Source organism: Procambarus clarkii, chromosome 52, assembly GCF_040958095.1.
Source record: "Procambarus clarkii isolate CNS0578487 chromosome 52, FALCON_Pclarkii_2.0, whole genome shotgun sequence".
NCBI lineage: Eukaryota > Metazoa > Arthropoda > Malacostraca > Decapoda > Cambaridae > Procambarus > Procambarus clarkii.
In genome coordinates, this window is record NC_091201.1 from 24796381 (window position 1) to 24818452 (window position 22072).

General features: G+C 44.2%; 1 protein-coding gene across 1 annotated transcript; it reads left to right on the forward strand.

The window, feature by feature from the left end:
• The first annotated feature begins 17549 nt into the window (after positions 1-17549).
• LOC123763503 (uncharacterized) lies at positions 17550-18080 on the forward strand. Its single transcript, XM_045750633.2, has one exon. The coding sequence runs from the start codon at positions 17550-17552 to the stop codon at positions 18078-18080; it is 531 nt and encodes a 176-aa protein (XP_045606589.2).
• The last annotated feature ends 3992 nt before the right edge of the window (positions 18081-22072 follow it).

A 22072-nucleotide genomic window follows, 5' to 3' on the forward strand; every position in this document is an offset into this window, starting at 1 on the left:
TCTCTGAACAGCATGAACAATGCCGTTAAACAGGTAGATAACAGACACAGGAAGTCTTCAAGCCGAGTGTCATGTATACCGAGTGTATGTATATGTATGTATATGTGTATGTATGAATGCCGAGTGTACCAGCGGACAATATGCTCACCATCTCATTTGACAGAGGTATAGTGTGAACACTTCCTGTCAAGTGGATTGACAGAACGCCAATAAATTACCTCTCCCTGTATAGAATACAAGTTTCTGTTGCTTCGAGTATATAATAATCATCATTGGGTGAACAGAGGCATTAGGTGAAAAAAATTAAAGTGCCTAACCATTCCTGACCCGCTTGAAGGTGTCGAGCCGGGATTCCCGAGTATAAGTCGAGAACGAAGCCAACTGTACTACAGGATACGTGTTTTATACATCCTACTAATTTTTATCTTCATTGTCTCTCATTCTTCTCATCTCTGTGTCTCGGAGAAGCTGCATGATCCGAGTAAGGTCAGTAGAACTTCAGGTTGCAATTCTTTTACCATGTCGTAGCTCAGTCGATTAAGGCAGCGTCTGGGATTCTCTCTCTCTCTCTCTCTCTCTCTCTCTCTCTTCCCGCCTTTCCATCCGTCTGCCTATCCATCCTCTCTATTCTCCGTCTCCTATCCTCATTTAATATGCGAGACGGTGGAGGATAGTGTAATCTGACCCTACTCGGTAACGCTGAACCTCTCTGCGGGCTCCGATTCTCTACTAAACCCTTATTGTCCAATTTCAGTCCGTGTCTTGGGTGGTAGTTGTGATGGTGGGAGGGGAGTAGGGGTGGTTGGTTGGTGATTACAGTGGTGGTGATGAGGAGAGTAGTGGTGGTTGTTGTAGCGGTGGTAATGACAGTAGTGGTGGTTGGGGTAGATATTATCGAAGCTGTGGTGGTTTAGTGTAGTACTGAAGGCAATTGTGGTTGACCAGACCACACACTAGAAGTTGAAGGGACGACGACGTTTCGGTCCGTCCTGGACCATTCTCAAGTCGATTGTGGTTGTGTTTTTTTTTTAAATCGAGGTTGTGATCGCGGTGTCAGAATTAGGGTTATGCTGTTTGTTGCAGTAGCAATTGTGTTAATTGTTGCACTGGCTGTGGTAGAGGTTGTTTCTGTGGTTGCAGGCGATGAGTCACAATAACGTGGCTAAAGTATGTTGACCAGACCACACACTAGAAGGTGAAGGGACGACGACGACGTTTCGGTCCGTCCTGGACCATTCTCAAGTCGATTCTGTGGTTCATGGAAGTAGTGACTACTAGAATAGTTCTCGAGGTAGTGGAGGTGTAGTTGGAGTCATTGTGATTGCAGCTAAATTAGTTGTTTTTTCACAACAACCCGTGCAAACATGTTACCTGAGCATACCTAGAGCCTTCTCAAGTGTTAACCTTCTCCTAGTTAGTCTTAACTACTAGCAACGTATCTCAAGGTCCCAAAAACACACACACAGTTCACTATCCAAACAGTAGATAGAGAGTTGTTGTTGTTGTTTAAGATTCGCTACCTGGAACTTTTTGTTCCAGTTAGCACGGGCTATGGTGAGCCCGTAATTCTAGGTAGAGAGAAATCACGCTGCATTTATCTGTCTATAAATACATTTGCTTCTCTCAGTCAAGTGTTCACGAGAAGTGTATTAAACTCGTCAATAATGTCCTACAGGCCAGCTTAAAGCAAGTCTTTACGCGCACTCAGGGAAAGTAACATAGAGAAGAAATTCTGAGCGGACTGGAAGATTGAAATCCCTGCCGTAAGAGGTGAATAGTCTAAGTGCTGTATCAGGGGAGGTGTAAGGGGGGTATATGGAGCCTCTTAGCCTACATAATAAAGAACGTGAGGGGGGGGTATGAGGGCAATCAATCGACTTGAGAATAGTCCAGGACGGACCGAAACGTCGTCGTCCCTACACCTCCTAGTGTGTGGTTTGGTCAACATACTTCAGCCACGTTATTGTGACTCATCGCTTGTATGAGGGGTTATGGTTACTGTATGGTGCGTGTAGCTGGTTGTATGAGGTGTAGTGGTTACTGTATGGTGCGTGTAGCTGGTTGTATGAGGTGCAGTGGTTACTGTATGGTGCGTCTAAACATTGTATATGAACTTGTTTGAAGTTCGAATGCAGTGATACAGAGTGGAAGGTCTATGGTGCATTAGTAGCATGTGGTACAGCTGAACACAGAGGTGTCGGTGCCCCCTGTGAGCTTCAGAGGAAATTATACACCTGTACAAAACCCCAGGAATGTTGGGAACCCCGTAATGATGACCTTGAGGTTACCTTGAGGTGCTTCCGGGGCTTAGTGTCCCCGCGGCCCGGTCCTCGACCAGGCCTCCTGGTTGCTGGAGATGGTGGTGGTGAATTCATGAGAAGGAAATGAAATTCAATACACTTTCTGTTCACTCACACACACACACACACACACACACACACACACACACACACACACACACACACACACACACACTATAGGGGTCTGATAGCTGATTGGACAGCGCTCTATACTCGTAATATACTCGCTCTATGCTACAGGGGGCAACAGGGTGAAAGAAACTCTGCCCATTATTTCTCTCCGGCGCCCGGGATCGAACCCGGGGAACACTGGTGGGGGGGGGGGGGGGAACGGGAAGATTGGATGCCGGTGTTTGAAGGTTAAAACTTAATTAACGAGTAAGTGATCCTTGAGATAAAGCTAATTAGCCGGCTTTATAAAAAAAAAACGAAAAAAACAGAAGCCCACAAATCGTATCGAAGCCCGCACAATCGCATCAGCTTCAACTCCGTCGTTATTTGTACGCATATGTTTTAAAAACAAATCCACAAGGTCCGTGACGAGGCTTCGAACCTACGTCCATAGGCTCCAACGTTTTACGTAGGATCCTATTAAAACCTACGTTTTTAATAACGTTCAACACCGCTGTTGAACGTTTGCAGGGGGCCTCCGCCAATACCCACTACCCTGTCACTGAGCACAAAAAAAAAATACATTAATTACATATACTTAATACAATACGGAGGTAATAATTCACATTTGACCATTACAGGAGGCAGCTGCTGGACTTTGTGCATCTATCTCTTGAATACAACAATTTTATTTTTTTTTCCCCTCGTAGTGTGTCTCTTCACTTTATTTTCGAACGGACTGTAATTTTGTCCAAGATTATGAGTGCTCCTATTGGCGAGGAATCTTTTTTTGAGCGATTACATGACTGCGTGTAGACTACCAACACGGATGATGAGTTCTGATGAGGCAACTAACCATTTTGGAAAATTATATTGTAACGTAATTTACATAGCAGTGGTGCCGGGGGGAGGGGGGGGAGGGGGGGGGGAGGGGGGGGAGGGGGGGGGGAGGGGGGAGGGGGGGGAGGGGGGGGGGTTTTAATGCACGTGTGTATAGCCCTGGAAACACAAACCGAAACTGTCTTCTATTTTCCACTTGTTACAACTTGTAATAAAGTTGTTACATCTTGGCTTAACGTGTTGATGACGTATTAGAACGTTGTTACAACTTGCTATATTGGTGGTTATGACTGGTTAGTTGTTAAAACTTGTTCGAACGTTGTACCAACGTCGTAGTTTCGGTGTGTGTGTGTTTAGCGGGTATAATCACTTATTTACACTCGTATATTTGTGCCTGCAGGATCGAGTTCAAGCTCCTGTACCCCGCTTTTCTACCCACTGGTTGTCAACTGCAATGATATATGCATTAAGAAAAGAAGTGAGATCAATGATTCCAAGGCGACTCTCCTCTCTGTTACATTCTTCACTTAAAAAGAAACATTTAAAAAATAAGTATCTGAAAAATCCTCTCCAGAGAGTCGTTTAAAAAAGCTGTTTAAATCAACCTCTTATACCCCCTCATAAATCCCTGGGCGCCATAACATAGGCGTTGATATAGTGGATTAACTTCTGTTGTATTTAGAACCAATAAATAAGTTCACCTGATTGGTCAACGCAGGAAGAGACCGTTCTAAGGGCCCTCTTACGAGCGAATTATCCACCGGCTTGATCGTTAACGATTTTCGTCACATAAATCGTCAAGAATGGGAGGAAGTGTGGAGGAAGTGTGGAGGGGATGGAGGGGTGAGGCATCTCTCTCTCTCTCACCTGTGGAGGAGCAGGAGGAGGTATTCCTGACTCAACTTTTGAAGAGAAGGAATATCTCCCTCATCTGTGGAGGATAAGGAGGAGGTATTTCTGACTCACTTGCAGTGGGAAAGGGATGTGTTACTCACTTGGGGAGAGGACTCACTCATGTACGTAGCCTGGTGGATAGCGCGCAGGACTCGTAATTCTGTGGCACGGGTTCGATTCCCGCACGTGGCAGAAACAAATGGGCAAAGTTTCTTTCACCCTGAATGCCCTTGTTACCTAGCAGTAAATAGGTACCTGGAAGTTAGTCAGCTGTCACGGGCTGCTTCCTGGGGGTGGAGGCCTGGTCGAGGACCGGGCCGCGGGGACACTAAAGCCCCGAAATCATCTCAAGATAACCTCAAGAAGATGTAAAGATGAGGATGGATCACTCGGACACCAAAAGGGGAAAGAGGACAGACTTCTCTCTCACTTGAGAAGAGAATGGACTTGTCTCTCTCACCAAAGGAGGGAGAGAATGAACCTCTCTCTCTCTCTCTCTCTCTCACACTTGAGGGGGGAGAGAATGAACCTCTCTCTCTCACCTGTGGAACCTCCTGGCTCACCTGTTGGGAATTTCTTAATTATTACTGATGGCAAAGGTCATATTTTGCCGGAATTGTGCTCTGGTTAATTGAGAGCCGCAACAGCAGCAAGCGGGAAGTGGCTGCCATTGAGATTCTTAAGTTGAAATTTTGGACTGAAGGAATCGTGATTTCGAGACTTTTGTAATTAAAGCATTTTTTGTGCGTGTGGTTCGTGCCCTTGTAGGTGAGGCAGCCTCCGACCGGCGATTATGTGGTTTGGGTTCAGTCAAAAGTCATTATTACTGAGCGTTCCTTTCCTCAACATTTTACCTGTGATGTTATTCGTCGAATATATATTATATATATATATATATATATATATATATATATATATATATATATATATATATATATATATATATTCCATGTTGTTGTTATTTTAGATTTAGCTACTCAGAACGAAATGTCCATGTAGCACGGGCTATGGTGAGCCCATAAACCAGGTCCACATCTCTCGCTTCCATATACACATCATAAGCTTCTCACCTCTCCTCATTCCCTACTCATGTCTTCCATGCACTTCCCCTTTCATGTCTCCCCCCTCCCTTCTTACCTGTCATGCCCCCCCCCTTGCCCTTTAACTCTCATGCCCTCTCCCTCTCATGCCCAACCTGCCCTTCTCCCAACACCTGCATATTAACCCCACTTCCTCAACCTCCTTTTATCTCTAAACAAATAATGAACACCTCCTCCCCCTTTCTCATCCCTTTTCTCCCCAGCCCCATGATGTATAATCCATCCTCCTGATTGGCCAAGTTAAGCTCTGCCTAACGACCCATCCAACCCCACATTAACCACCTTACCATGCAATAATCCTCTCCTAATAACCTCCCCCCCACACAGAACAACTTCCTACACCAGTGGCACTAAGGTCAAAAGTGTGAGAAGAGAAACAGGTAAGATGAAAATTAAAGAGCACAAACATTTTACAAGGTTAGAAAGTGAACTTAGGAAAGCATCATGCAAAGAAAATAAAAACCCAGATGTAATAGCTATCACAGAAACGAAATTGTCAGGCGTCGTAAGTAATGCAATGTTCCGTCTGGACAACCATGTATTAAGGAGAGGGGAAGGTGTGCAGTGATCTTGATGATAAGGAACTGGGGTTTGGAGGTGATGATCCCAGGCTGTGAAGGTCTCAGAGGACTTTGACTTTCCGTTATCATGGTGCCCCGTTAAAGATCGTTGTAAAAATGACATACAATCTTTCACTAAAAGACTGAACACCCAGATATATAACAATCCATATGGCAGCTATTACTATAAGGGAAAACGTGGGGGATGGGGGGGGGGCTTCTGTCGCCTGTAAGAATGAATTCCATCTATTAACCATACTTGACAACCATGGAAAGATAGACTTGAATAGATAGATAGATAGAAAGAACCACCTAAGAACATAGGTACACAGACAGGTAAACAACTGATAGGGGCATCGAGAAACTTTCTAAGCCAAAATATAAGATAATGAGACGTAATGATAATCAAGTAAGCGAGAATCAACTTGATATTCACTTTAAACGAGTCAGTGAGTCATATGGAAGTCCCATTAGAAGTCCCCTATGGTAATGGGTAATGGCTGTGAATTGACATTTGAATACTGCTTGAATAACCTGATCCAAGAAGGGACCAGGAAGCAAAAGCACACCAAACGGAAATTACTAAGTGATGGGAAAATCCCCAACAGGAATTCCGCAACAGGTACTAACAGGAAACAGAACTTAGAGAGAAGACAGTTCGATACATAAAGTACTATATGATCCACAGTTGTCAGGAGGCAGTAAACAAGGTTTTCTTTGTTCAGAAAGGAGGAAAATTAAATGCACAGGAGAAACTATTGGTTTGATCAGGGATAGAAGAAAGAAAATAATTAAACGAACAAATCCACAAGGGCCGTGACGAGGATTCGAACCTACGTCCGAGAGCATCCCAGACGCTGCCTTAATCGACTGAGCTACGACATGGAAGTAGCTCAGTCGATTAAGACAGCGTCTGGGATGCTCTCAGACGTAGGTTCAAATCCTCGTCACGGCCCTTGTGGATTTGTTCATTTGATGTATCACGCTATTTGTGATTTCTGTGTGTAAGAAAATAGTTAATTGCAAGTGAATTAGGAAACTAAAAGCACAAAAGACCCCCCCCCCCCCAGAGAGCAAGCAAAGTGCCACAGGTGCACGAATGAGCATCTCAATCAGAGAAGAAAAAGGGAAAATGCTTCAAGACTTTTAGACTTTCCGTGATTCCACGGAATCACGGAAAGTGGAAAGGCTAATGACCTGACCAAATAGACACAATAAGACCACAAGTTGTTATTGCATGTGTGTTAACCACGAAATTAATAGAAGATCAAAATAAGAAATATTCAAGTATACAGGTCGAAGTGTCGAGATGAGGTAATAAGTTGCAACCCGTTCTCGCACTTGCTTATAGTCAATATTGGCTTATTTAATAAGTGCATATGTGACATACTAATTGATTGTGAATATTTTAGTTTACCCTGAAAAGCTTTATAGAAAACACCGACCTCACCTAACCTTCTTAGTATGTTAAGATAAGCATCTTATTGCTTCTTAATTACAATTATTACTTAACCTATACCGTTGATAGGTCAAGTTACTGTGCCACCAGCACCCACAAAAGTCGAGTTACTGTGCCACCAGCACCCACAAAAGGGAAGGAACCCAGAGACACCCATCCGGTGTCCAGCTGAAACTTTAGGCCTTGCCTGGCCACTTTGGCATTATGTCAAAATACTTACAGAAGAAGTACATATGCACTGAAGGGTAATAGCTTACCCCCAATTACTCTGAGGTACAATGAAGCCGAGTAGTTAAGGATTTTAGCGCCTAGTCAATCCTCCTTAGCCAGGACTCGAACCCAGACCAAATCGCTGGCTTGTCACCCACCACAGTGACGCCAGCGCCTGTCTAGCCTTCAATGCCTAAACGTTCCTACTTGATGGGGTTCTGGGAGTTCTTCCACTCCCCTCAAGCCCGGTTCGCCCTTGCTACTGAGGTTATCTTGAGGTTATCTTGAGATAATTTCGGGGCTTTATTGTCCCCGCGGCCCGGTCCTCGACCAGGCCTCCACCCCCAGGAAGCAGCCCGTGACAGCTGACTAACACCCAGGTACCTATTTTTACTGCTAGGTAACAGGGGCATATGGTGAAAGAAACTCTGCTCATTGTTTCTCGCCGGCGCCCGGGATCGAACCCGGGACCACAGGACCGCTGAATGAATACCAACGGTAAAAAAACAATACCAATAGTACCACAGGGAGCCGGTCGGCCGAGCGGACAGCACGCTGGACTTGTGATCCTATGGTCCCGGGTTCGATCCCAGGCGCCAGCGAGAAACAATGGACAGAGTTTCTTTCACCCTATGCCCCTGTTACCTAGCAGTAAAATAGGTACCTGGGTGTTAGTCACCTCTCACTGGGCTGCTTCCTAGGGAGTGGAGGCCTGGTCGAGGACCGGGCCGCGGGAACACTAAAAAGCCCCGAAATCATCTCAAGATAACCTCAAAACATAAAAATTGCTCAGTAAACCAACTTTAGCAAGACAGACTTTTCCGACGTCTGAGCACGTCTGAACGGGGCCTACAGAAGCCAGAACTTAGCCTTCCTCTACCCCTTCATCACCCTATTAAAAGAACATAATGCCCAATCTAATCCCAACAGCCAATTACATAAGAATGCGGCGGACCGGACAGGAGTCCTAGATCGAGGCTACACTGGGACAAGCGGCCCTGCGCATTATGGTCTAACTACAGCTCCGCCCAGCGTAGGATAGTCGACCTTGTAAGGGAGTTTAGCCTGCAGTGTTTTGAGTAGGTCTAGCGAGTAGGGCTACTCAGGCGGGACGCCTGGGTGAGGGGGTAACGGTCAAGCTTCTAGACCTCAACACTACGGGCTCACCATAGCCCGTGCTACTTGGATCTTTTTGTTCCAAGTAGCGAATCTTAAACAACAACAACATTCCAGCCCTCGCCCACACACACACACACACACACACACACACACACACACACACACACACACACAGCATATACATATAATATTTGCAGACAGCATAGATACATATAGAAACATGTATTCCAACACAGACGATTCATACACACATGTATTCCAACACAGACGATTCATACACACATGTATACCAACACAGACGATTCATACACAAACGTATACCAACACAGGGTGGGGGGGGGGCTGTGGCTGAGTGGACAGCGTTTAGGACCCGTAATCCTAGGGGTCCAGGTACGATCCCGGCGGAAACAGATGAGCAAAGTTTCTTTCAACCTAATGCTCCTGCTACCTAGCAGTAAATAGGTAACTGGGAGTTAGACAGCTGTTACGGGTTGCTTCCTGTGTGTGTGTGTGTGTGTGTGTGTGTGTGTGTGTGTGTGTGTGTGTGTGTGTGTGTGTGTGAAGAAAAAAATTTGTTAGTAGTTAGTAACAGTTGATTGCTTGACAGATGAGAGGCGGGATCAAAGAGCCAGAGCTCCACCCCCTGCAAGTAAAACTAGGTGAATATAGACAACGTATCATAAACTTGTAAACAACCAGTGTAAGTGTAACAACACGACAGTGTATATGAACTTTTCCAATACACCTTCAAATATGTTTATATCGATACTACCTCGATATTACCTTTTCCAATAAACCTTCAAATATGTTTATTTCGATATTTCAGGCTGGCCTGAAACCATCATGTCGAGCTGCTGCTGCTCCAGGCTGGTCTGAAACCATCGTGTCGAGCTGCTGCTGCTCCAAGCTGGTCTGAAACCATCATGTCGAGTTGCTGCTGCTCCAGGCTGGTCTGAAACCATCATGTCGAGCTGCTGCTGCTCCAAGCTGGTCTGAAACCATCGTGTCGAGCTGCTGCTGCTCCAAGCTGGCCTGAAACCATCATGTCGAGTTGCTGCTGCTCCAGGCTGGTCTAAAACCATCATGTCGAATTGCTGCTGCTCCAGGCTGGTCTAAAACCATCATGTCGAGCTGCTGCTGCTCCAGGCTGGTCTGAAACCATCGTGTGGAGCCGCCTCGGGCCTCTCCAGTGCCAGACAGACCACAAAAACTGGTTATATTGGTGTAAACGGGATATAATATCACATCTTTTCCTTAACTACACCTCCTTGGGGCGCCCAACCAACTCTACTATGGAAATAATTCCCCTCCCCCCTACCTCCTCCTCACTAGACCTGTATAAGGCTAAATTATTCTTAGGGTTCAGTACAACTTTGATGAAAAAAAAGACTGAAAAATGGAGAATGGTGATAGTGGGGGTTATATTATATTATATATATATATATATATATATATATATATATATATATATATATATATATATATATATATATATATATATATATATATATATATATATATATGCTGCTTACCTAACCTATCCTTTACCTACTTATCTCCACCCATCCCCAAGTCTTCATAGGCCGTCTAGCCCGCGGCCTACCTATTCCTTCCACATCCTTCCAGCCTACCTAACCCACTCCCCTGCCTACCTAACCCTTTCCCCCCTCCCTAATTTCTTGCATACTTATCCAACCCCCCCCCCCATTCTTCCCTACATATTTCACCCCCTTCCTTAAATATTCCTTACCCCACACCTTCACCCCCCACCCCTGCCTACTGCCCCCCCCCCCGCTCCTGTATGTTGTATAGTTCATTATACACGCCTCACTTCTGTCTATACTCTGCTCTCTCTCTTCACCCTCCTCCTCTCTTCTAATACTCTCAGTCTCTCTCTTTTATTTTCTAACTTTATACTCCCTCCAAATCCTGGCTCTTGTATGCTCCCTCCAATAACTAGTAGGAAGTCTACCCCTCTACTTCCTCCTATAACCAGTAGGGGTGTCTACCCCTCTACTCCCTCCAATAACCAGTAGGGGTGTCTACCCCTCTACTCCCTCCAATAACCAGTAGGGGTGTCTACCCCTCTACTCCCTCCAATAACCAGAAGGGGTGTCTACCCCTCTACTCCCTCCTATAACCAGTAGGGGTGTCTACCCCTCTACTCCCTCCTATAACCAGTAGGGGTGTCTACCCCTCTACTCCCTCCAATAACCAGTAGGGGTGTCTACCCCTCTACTCCCTCCTATAACCAGTAGGGGTGTCTACTCTCTACTCCAAAACCTGTCTGGACATTTCAAATACCCATACAGGGACCAGCCTCTTCTGCTATTCTTCCCGTATCATCTCAGATCTTAAAATCAATGCCCGATGGAGATGTGTGTGTATTTACTATTTGTATCTGAATCGAGCTATTAGCTCTTGGACCCCGCCTTTCTGACCAATTTTATTTGTCCTGTGTTATATCTACTACATATATATTTCTCTTACACACGCATCCTCAGGAAGCAGCCCGTATCAGCTGTCTAACTCCCAGGTACCTATTTACCGCTAGGTGAAAAGGAGCACCGGGGTGAAAGAAATTCTGACTATTTGTTTCTTCCTCTGCCGGGCTTCGAACCCGGGCCCTTTGGGCTACGACCTCCAGAGCGGAGTCCACTCAGCCGCGAGGCCCCTGTACTCACTTAGTTATGCTTGCGGGGGTTGAGCTCTGGCTTTTTGGTCCCACCTCTCAACTGTCAATCAACTGGTGTACAGATTCCTGTCCACGGCAGACAGAAGAACGTTTATATAGTATACTCTAGTTACCTTTGTATAAATAAATGGTTTCGTCTGTGGTTGAAAAACAGAACAAAAAATTGTTCTTGGAGAGAGAGAGAGAGAGAGAGAGAGAGAGAGAGAGAGAGAGAGAGAGAGAGGGGGGGGGGGGAGCAATGGATCCATGTTGATCCAATTGTTGTATCCAGGGTAGGGTGTCTACCCTCTACTTGTGTCTACCCTCACAAGTCTACCCTACTTGTGTCAGAGGGTGTCTACCCTCTGCCTACTCCCCTACCCGAAGGGGAACACTTCCATTGCTTGTTGTATAAAATCACCTATGTGGGGTATTGTATAATACATGTATGCTTCCACACCGAGTGTGTCAAGACACTAAATGTGCTTTCAGTGCACTCTGAATCTTTGGAGTGAATTAGTTCTGGCCCGCAGAGTAATTAGTGTCCATTACTTGTTAATGAGTGCATTTACCTGGGTTTACCTGATCATAGTGCACTCACACGTGGAGGTACACCATCACCACACTACACCCACACCTGGGGGTATACCCACACTACACCCACACCTTGGGGTATACCCACACTACACCCACACCTGGGGGTATACCTACACTACACCCACACCTGGGGGTATACCCACACTACACCCACACCTGGGGGTATACCCTCACTACACCCACACCTGGGGGTATACCCACACTACACCCACACCTGGGGGTATACCCACACCTGCAGGTATACCTAAACGCCTACAACTGATAAACATTACCTAATTTCCCTGGATGATTTAAAGCCAATTACGAGTGGCATTTTTAGTGCGTAATTACTGTACTATTGATAACTTAATGACCACCAAGGTTAGTTATTATAATAGCGAGAATGCCCAAGGAATTGAACTCTTTTTTTCTCTCTCTGAAGCCAGGTGTGTGAAGCCAGGTGTCTGAAGCCAGGTGTCTGAAGCCAGGTGTGGGCACTTGATAATTTTTTTTCTTCATAGTTTTGACCATGCAGTCTTTTATTTAAAGCACTAATTTCTGAATATGACAGGAAACAGGTACAATTGGATATAATTTAATGAAATTTTACAGACTAATTTACAAGTCCTATTTATTGCTATTACAGTATTTTAATGGTTTAGTGAAGATCAATTATATAATTGTAAATTTTGGAATACACAACGTCTCCTGCAAAATGATAGTGTAAATGGGGATTATAATACTCATAGTTAACAGTACAAAATTTGTAAATGTTAAAAGTGTACAATTATATGATAATTTAAACTGAATATGAAATAGAAATTGAATGGCATGTAATAATTGATTAACAACTCCTCTGTACGGTGCTGTAAGTTATTATGTCAGGTTAAGTCAAGTTAACTTATATGAGATTAGGTCAAGTTATACCAGGTTATATATATATATCAAATAATGTCAAGTTATGTCAGGTTATGAAAATTTCCGTCGTGTCCCAAGGAAATCAAGTCTTGTAAAAACATGATTATGTCTTAAGCCATCCACGTGAAAATGGTTTGTCAGAGAGCTATTGTGAGGGGTGTGTCAAAAACTCACAAGGAGGCATCATCTGCCTGGTGTGTCAAGCTCTATTGTGAGGGGTGTGTCAGAAACTCACAAGGAGGTATCATCTGCCTGGTGTGTCAAGCTCTATTGTGGGTGTGTCAAAAACTCACAAGGAGGCATCATCTGCCTGGTGTGTCAAGCTCTATTGTGAGGGGTGTGTCAAAAACTCACAAGGAGGCATCATCTGCCTGGTGTGGCAAGCTCTATTGTGGGTGTGTCAAAAACTCACAAGGAGGCATCATCTGCCTGGTGTGGCAAGGACTCTAGTGTGGGGATGAAAGCAGTCTGGTGTGGCAAGGACTCTAGTGTGGGGATGAAAGCAGTCTGGTGTGGCAAGGACTCTAGTGTGGGGATGAAAGCAGCCTGGTGTGGCAAGGACTCTAGTGTGGGGATGAAAGCAGCCTGATACGTCAAGGAGTGTAATAAAAAAAGAATTATGCCATTGAAATCTTCACCTTTCACACCGGCAGTAAAATTTTCCCTGTTGATAATTTAATAATTTATACCCCCGACTGTAGCAAAGACTTTCCAACATTGTTGATTCAGCAAACTTTCGTCAAGTTATTTTCTGTTTTTTTTTTTAAGTTTTCAATTATACAACATCAAGTAATTTACAACAAACATCTGAAATTATTAAATGTCATTTTTTTTCTCCAATTGTAACTATTCTGGGATTGATTTTGCATCTTGAGGAGGTGCACTGATCAGTTCCATTTAATAAGGTGGAACTTTCTCCACTGTGGAATTAAATGTATCATGACTGCCTTACGGGTGGTACCTCTCAAGATATATTTGAAAACAAAGCTTTAGAATGTTTTTTGCATGTAATTTAATGTATTAAATTAAATGTAATGTATTAAATTAAATAAAAATAATTTAATGTATTAAATTAAATAAATATAATTTAATGTATTAAATTACATATTTTCAACTTACCCATCAGGAGGAAAGACGAGTCAACATATTAATCTAAATTTCTATATATAACAACGAATTAATTAAAAACAGGTTATGGAACTAAACCAAAAGTGAAGTGATTTCAAAGACATTTGTTCAGCTGTGTCTGGGTACAAGTGATAGAATGAACAACTCAACGAAGTGTTCATCGTGTTCTGGGGGGACGTGTTGAGCACACACACTGCTACGGCGGTATGTTCACTCAAAGGATGAGTTATGCTGCCTAATGAACTCAACTATTGATGCAAAGTTTTAAAAAGTAACATTCCTGCTAACTCTAAGAATTCGTTCCGTAGAGGCTCTCGTTTCGTAGAGGCTTCGTAGAGGCTCTACCGTGAATTGGTTAAGACCTGCATGATGATCTTAAGTCCCTGCAGAGACTCCCTCTTGAATAGCCGGGGCTGCTAGTAACTCTTAAGAGTGCACGGAGAGCTATAAAAAAAGTACTACAAGGCCCCCTTGCATGATCACTTGCTGGGGGAAGGTGGTCTCCACACACACACACACACACACACACACACACACACACACACACACACACACACACACACACACACGCACGCACACACGCACACACGCACACACGCACACACGCACACACGCACACACGCACACACGCACACGCGCACACACACACACACACACACACACGCGTCATGAGAAGGGCAGAGCGTACGAATTGAGGATAATGATGCATTTAGAATGCTGCCTAGACATAACCCAGATGCTAGGGTTAATGCTCTCCCCACCGGCTCCTCCGCCACACACACACACACACACACACACACACACACTTATAAGTGTGTTTTTGCTGCGAATTTCCATAGAAGTGTCCATGTGAATATATCTGGTTAACAAGCAGCTTTCTCAGGTACCTAAAAGAAAAATTGTGTTTAATACAGTTGTTGAATTGTGAGGGAATATAGAGTTAAATTTGTAATTTGCGACGTACGTGTGTGTGTGTGTATACTCACCTAATTGTGCTTGCGGTGGTTGAGCTCTGGCTTTTTGGTCCCGCCTCTCAACCGTCAATCAACAGGTGTACAGGTTCCTGAGCCTATTGGGCTCTATGATATCTACATTTGAAACTGTGTATGGAGTCAGCCTCCATCACATCACTTCCTAATGCATTCCATTTGTCAACCACTCTGACACTAAAAAGTTCTTTCTAATATCTCTGTGGTTCATTTGGGCTCTCAGTTTCCACCTGTGCCCCTTGTGTTAAATAGACTGTCTTTATCTACTCTATCTATTCCCTTGAGAATCTTGAATGTGGTGATCATGTCCCCCCTAACTTTTCTCTCTTCCAGCGAAGTGAGGTTTAATTCCCGTAGTCTCTCCTCGTAGCTCATACCTCTTAGCTCGGGTACTAGTCTGGTGGCAAACCTTTGAATCTTTTCCAGTTTGGTCTTATCCTTGACTAGATATGGACTCCATGCTGGGGCTGAATACTCCAGGATTGGCTTGACATATGTAGTATACAAAATTCTTTGAAAATGTAATAAGTAATTACGAAACGCGTTCAGGCGTCACGTCAGACTAGAAATAAAAATGAATTTTGGAGAATTGATTTTTCAATTACCATCGACAGTGAAAAGAAACATAAGAAATATTGAGAAAATTCGTGTTAGAATGATCAATCTTACCTTTTCGGTCATATTTAACAACATAAGTTTACAAGAAAGTCTGCTACCAAAATTTACTAATATATATATATATATATATATATATATATATATATATATATATATATATATATATATATATATATATATATATATATAAGCAACTTCTTACAAGAATTAGTCACTGTTGATGCTCGTTATTCTAAGGGAAATATCCGTGCACATTAAGTCTGACCGACACTAACTATGATGTACTACCAATTGCCTTTATGTATCCGTGCGTGGTGGCTATATCAATGCTCTATTGCCGTCGTTTAGTATCGCTGTTTCTATCTGGAATTGTTATCAGCACGGCGGATGCATGACAATGAGATAAGGAGGTATTATGGACTCCTCAGAGCTCGTCTGTGGTGGATGGTCCTTAAAATAGCGGGAACCAGCCAGTTTCAGTTGTTGCATATTTTTTTTTTTTTTTTTTTTTTTTAGATATATACAAGAGTTGTTACATTCTTGTAGAGCCACTAGTACGCGTAGCGTTTCGGGCAGGTCCCTGGAATACGATCCCCTGCCGCGAAGAATCGTTTTTTCATCCAAGTACACATTTTACTGTTGCGTTAAACAGAGGCTACAGTTAAGGAATTGCGCCCAGTAAATCCTCCCCGGCCAGGATACGAACCCATGACATAGCGCTCGCGGAACGCCAGGCGAGTGTCTTACCACTACACCACGGAGACTGCTTTATTAACTGTTGCTATGGCAACATTCTCACTATTTATACCAAAACAAAAAGCCACACATGATTTTGTGTATTTTATGTAAAGTATAATAAGTCTTTTACACTCTCTGGCGTTCATTAACAACGTCTGAAAATATAGTTGAGATGCAAGTCTGGTTCAAATCTTATACTTTATATAAATCTTTATATATACTTCATATCAAATATTTATATAAAATACATAAATACCTAAGTGCAGATTTTTCATCCTAGGTTAATATGTCTGTGATAAGACATTAATTACCATTGCTTATTCTCACTATAAAGAGCAATGCTAGAGCTTTATTTGTGGGATAATAAGTGATGTTGGAGTATTATCCTCGGGAGTATTATCCTCAGGATAATACATGATGCTGTGGCCATGTACTCATCATATTAAGTGATGTGGCAAATCTTATCAGCATAAAAAAGTAAAAAAAAAAGATGCTGGAGCAATGTTCTCAAGATGATAAGAGATTCTTATTGCAATATTCTCAAGATGATAAGAGATTCTTATTGCAATATTCTCACCCTATTACTTAGTTGTTGATGGTTGGCATCAGGTCGACCGGGCTTGTGAGGCAAAACCTTAATTATCTTACATTAAGATCTTGCTTGCAAGATGCCTTTACTACGAGTTGAACATATTCAAGCAATATTTTATATAAAGTTGATAAATGATCATTGAAGGAAGTTGTTATCTATTCGGAGGAACACTTGAGTGGACAGACAAAGTCTTGCCTCTCTTCATGGGGTCGTAGTGTCCATTTGTGTTGCACTGTTAAACTTTTTGAGGGAATTAAACCTCACGTCACTGGAAGACAGAGGAGTAAGAGGAGATATGATCACCACATAAAAGATTCTCAAAGGAATTGATAGGGTAGTTAAAGACAGATTATTTAACCCAATGGACACACGTACTAGGGGACATAGATAGAAACTGAGTGCCCAAATGAGGCACAGAGACATTAGAAAGAATTTTGTTACTGTCAGAGTAGTTAACAAATGGAATGCAATAGGCAGTGATGTGGTGGAGGCTGACTCCATACACAGTTTCAAGTGTAGATATGATAGAGCCCAATAGGCTCAGGAACCTGTACACCAATTGACTGACAGTTGAGAGGCGGGACCAAAGAGCCAGAGCTCAACCCCGCAAGCCCAACTAGGCGAGTACACAGATCTTTTAAATGTAAATTACGATAAGATAAACGAGTAAACGTAGTGACTGCATTGAACTAATGTTGGTCGAAAGGCTGGGTTTAAGAACAGATGCTCGACCTTGCAAGCACATCTAGACGAGTGCACACCGGTGCAAGGCCGAATGGCGAGGGCCGCCCCCATGGGCCACACCCCCACCGTCGAGGGCCGCCCCCATGGGCCACACCCCTACCGTCGAGGGCCGCCCCCATGGGCTACACCCCCACCGTCGAGAGCCGCCCCCATGGGCCACACCCCTACCGTCGAGGGCCGCCCCCATGGGCCACACCCCCACCGTCGAGAGCCGCCCCCATCGGCCACACCCCCACCGTCGAGGGCCGCCCCCATGGGCCACACCCCCACCGTCGAGGGCCGCCCCCATGGGCCACACCCCCACCGTCGATGGCCGCCCCCATGGGCCACACCCCCACCGTCGAGGGCCGCCCCCATGGGCCACACCTCAACCGTCGATGGCCGCCCCCATGGGCCACACCCCCACCGTCGAGGGCCGCCCCCATGGGCCACACCTCAACCGTCGAGGGCCGCCCCCATGGGCCACACCCCCACCGTCGAGGGCCGCCCCCATGGGCCACACCTCCATAAACACTACACAGGTACCCTCAAGGCACCAAGATAAGCAGGAGGCAGCCCCCCCCCCCAACACAGCCAGCCTGACTCCCGTCTCGCTACACCAAGCAAACCTTATTACACATATAATAATACAAATATATGCAGATCCATTCTAAATTGTACTTATCATTGTGGGTCCACTCGTGCGCTTCTCCTGTTCCCTGCAGGTCTCTGATTGGGGTTACTGAGTGAGGGAGGGGTGAGAGAGGGGTGAGGGAGGGGTGAGGGAGGGGTGAGGGAGGGGTGAGGGAGGGGTGAGAGAGGGGTGAGGGAGGGGTGAGGGAGGGGTGAGAGAGGGGTGAGGGAGGGGTGAGGGAGGGGTGAGGGGGAAGAGTAAGAATGTGAGGGGAAAGAGTGAAGGTGTGAGAGTATAATTGGATTGGTGTATGACAAGGAATTCTCATCTAGATATACTTTTCTGTATAATGAGTCATCTTCATTAACTATTGTATCTAATCCATTCAACTTAATTAAAATTATTATTCTGAAGGAGGTTCTTCTGACGTGTCACTAATTCCCGTCTATGAACCCTCCTCCTCCTGCTGTTCGTGGACTTGAATTTGCATTATACGTCCACTTTTTCAATTCCCCCTTAGAATCTTTAATGTCGCTATCATGTCCCAGTTTTTTCAGTCTTTCCTCACATCACAGGAAGGAGCCTTGTCACCTATCTTCAGATCTTTCTAAGTTTAGTTTAAAGTATTATTGGCAATGGGGTTCAGTACAAGGGGGCTGTATATTCAAGAGAGAGAGTGAGAGTGAGATAGGGATGGTGAGTGTGAGAAGACGAGGTGTGAGTGAGTGAGGGGACGAGGGATGAAAGCATGAGGTGTTTCTATGTAACACTTAATCCAGGAAGAATAAAGATACGCATCTTTAAGGAAACCAAGATTAGAGCAAGTGTGAGATAACGAAGAAGTTCCTTTGAGGAAATGAGGCACAGGTGTGGGGGGGGGGGTAGGGAAAGTGACGTATAAGTATGAGGTCAGAGAGGAGAGAAGAGGGGGGGGGGCATGGGGGGATGGTGGAGGGGGGGGGGTCGTATCAGGAATAAGAGGATAAGGAGGAAGGGGGAGAGGGGGGAATGGGGGGGGGGGGTTCCAAACAAGCGAACTCCCAGTTGGCTGTCGCGTAAACACAGCGGTTTATTACCTAACAATAAATTGGCTCTCAGGAGTCTTGCTCTTGCAAGTTCCTCGCCCAGCGGGACGCCGGCCGCCGCGCTCAAGTTCTCATCCTATTTTCCTTTGGAATTAATGAGAATAATATTATTATTATTATTATTATCATTAGATGTTTTTTTCCATTTAAACTCGAGTCTTCGTCTCTATATACAGGAAAGCAAATCTGATAAGGCTTTGAAGGACATTAGAGAAATGTAGATAAACTGCAACATTTTATTTGAAAGTAATTCTTTACCTGTAATTCATTTACTGATTATATTATATAAAATCTCATGAAGTTATATTTTAAAAATAAACTGATAAATATTATATATATATATATAACTGAAAACTCCCACCCCAGGAGTGTCTCGAACCCATACTGCCAGGAGCACTATGCAACTGGTGTACAGGGCACCTAATCCACTCCACCATCACGACCGGACAAAATCTGATGGTAGTCGAGGCTATTTGCCCATCAGCCCGCCGGCACTCTGATGGTAATCTTGGGCATAGTATTTTATCAAATCACCTCATTCTTTGGGGCACATGTGAAGAACAGAAATGCGAACAAGCCTGAATGGTCCCCAGGCATAAGGACCCAGACATGGTCTTTCTGGGGTGTGAGTTTTCAGTTGCATGTATGCCTGGGGACCATTCAGGCTTTAATGACGATTAAATGATGATGATGATGATTAAATGATGATGATGATGGCAGCATAAATGACAAAACTGGCTCCACATTGGCACCCCCAGTACATATGACAATGATAATTCTCGATTGAACTTGATTGTGAAATGATAAAAGTAAAAATATTGTCCTGGTACAAATAACTATTAGACGTCTCGTCAAGAGAATACAATGAACACACCACCTACATCATCATTATAGGTATATAATCATCATTAAAGACGTATATATTCATCATTAAAGACGTATATATTCATCATTAAAGACGTATATATTCATCATTAAAGACGTATATATTCATCATTAAAGACGTATATATTCATCATTAAAGACGTATATATTCATCATTAAAGACGTATATATTCATCATTAAAGACAGACACTGATAAACGCCCCTGTGATCGAGAGATAGATTTTAAATGTTGAGTTATAACCTGTTTTATCGCATTTAAACAAGTCCTTCGAAAGGGGAGGGGGGGGGGGGGGACCAGTGCCTATGCTCATGGAAGGAAGCTGATGTCATTCCTATATCCTAACCACTTCCTATATCACTCCTGTACAACATCTTTAGAGATCCTGATGCCAACTTCTTGTATTCGCAGACCTATAGAAAGTGTTTGAATAAGCCAGCTCAAGTGGTGTTCTTTAATCAGGTCTTTACCAGTCTCCGTGGTGCAGTGGTAAGACACTCCCCTGGCGTTCCGCGAGCGCTTTGTCATGGGTTCGTATCCTGGCCGGGGAGGATTTACTGGGCGCAATTCCTTAACTGTAGCCTGTGTTTAACGCAACAGTAAAATGTGTACTTGGTTGTAACAACGATTCTTCGCGGCGGGGATCGTATTCCAGGGACCTGCCCGAAACGCTACGCGTACTAGTGGCTGTACAAGAATGTAACAACTCTTGTATATATCTCAAAACAAAAAAAAATCGTTCAAAAGTGTTTTTAAGATGAACAAATCCACAAGGGCCGTGATGAGGATTCGAACCTGCGTCCGAGAGCATCCCAGACGCTGCCTTAATCGACTGAGCTACGACATGGTAATGAGGAGTTGAAACCGAAGTTCTACTGAACTGCTTGTAAGATAACTCTATTGAGATATTATTTCCTAATAGAAGAAAAGTCAGAGTACAATATTAAGTATAATATCCATAATATATGGCACCCGTGATCCAGGTGGACTTGTGATCCTGTGGTCCCGGGTTCGATCCCGGGCGCCGGCGAGAAACAATGGGCAGAGTTTCTTTCACCCTATGCCCCTGTTACCTAGCAGTAAAATAGGTACCTGGGTGTTAGTCAGCTGTCACGGGCTGCTTCCTGGGGGTGGAGGCCTGGTCGAGGACCGGGCCGCGGGGACACTAAAGCCCCGAAATCATCTCAAGATAACCCGATATCTTGTTCAAGTGTTGGCCAAGATCAAGCTACGATTATACACAAATCTCATCTGCTTCGTCGAAGACCTCCACTTCTGGCTAGTGAAGTGACTGCCATTCAAAAAGCCCAATTAATACGTTATCAGTAATATCAAAATTGTCTACAATTACGTCCTATAATTCCCACAGATGAAACAAGAGCTTTCTACTGTGCCTATCCCAACTCAGAACTCGCCATTCAAGGTTTAAACCTGGATTGGAGAGCAGTTTAGCTACGCTTATCCAATCGGGGGCATTGATGCCCCGTGCCACCTCTCGGGTGGCTTAATCTTCATCAATCAATCAATCAGCTGCCTGCTACAGAGATGGTACCAGGTAGAGGTACCTAGGGTACAGACACGTGCACAGGTACCTAGGGCACGGACATCACCAGGGGGAGTGAAGAAGACAAGGTCAGTGGCTACCCATACTCCTTGAAAGATTAGAATCAAGACGAAAATCATATTAGTACAAATCTTGTGGTTGACCTAAAAAGTATATTTATGCAATATATCACATATCTATACAGTATACCACATACGTATATGTGGTCCCCATGGCGCAGTGATAAACACACCCTGCACTTCACGAGCGCTTTGGTCTGGGTTCGTATCCTGGCCGGGATAAGGATTGACTGGGCGCCAATCCAAAATTGTAGCCTCTATTCACCCAGCAGTGAATGGGTACCTGGTTGTTAATCG

Excerpts from the sequence above, each read along its gene's own strand:
- LOC123763503 (XM_045750633.2), top strand. The coding sequence starts at position 17,550 with ATGCTCGACCTTGCAAGCACATCTAGACGAGTGCACACCGGTGCAAGG.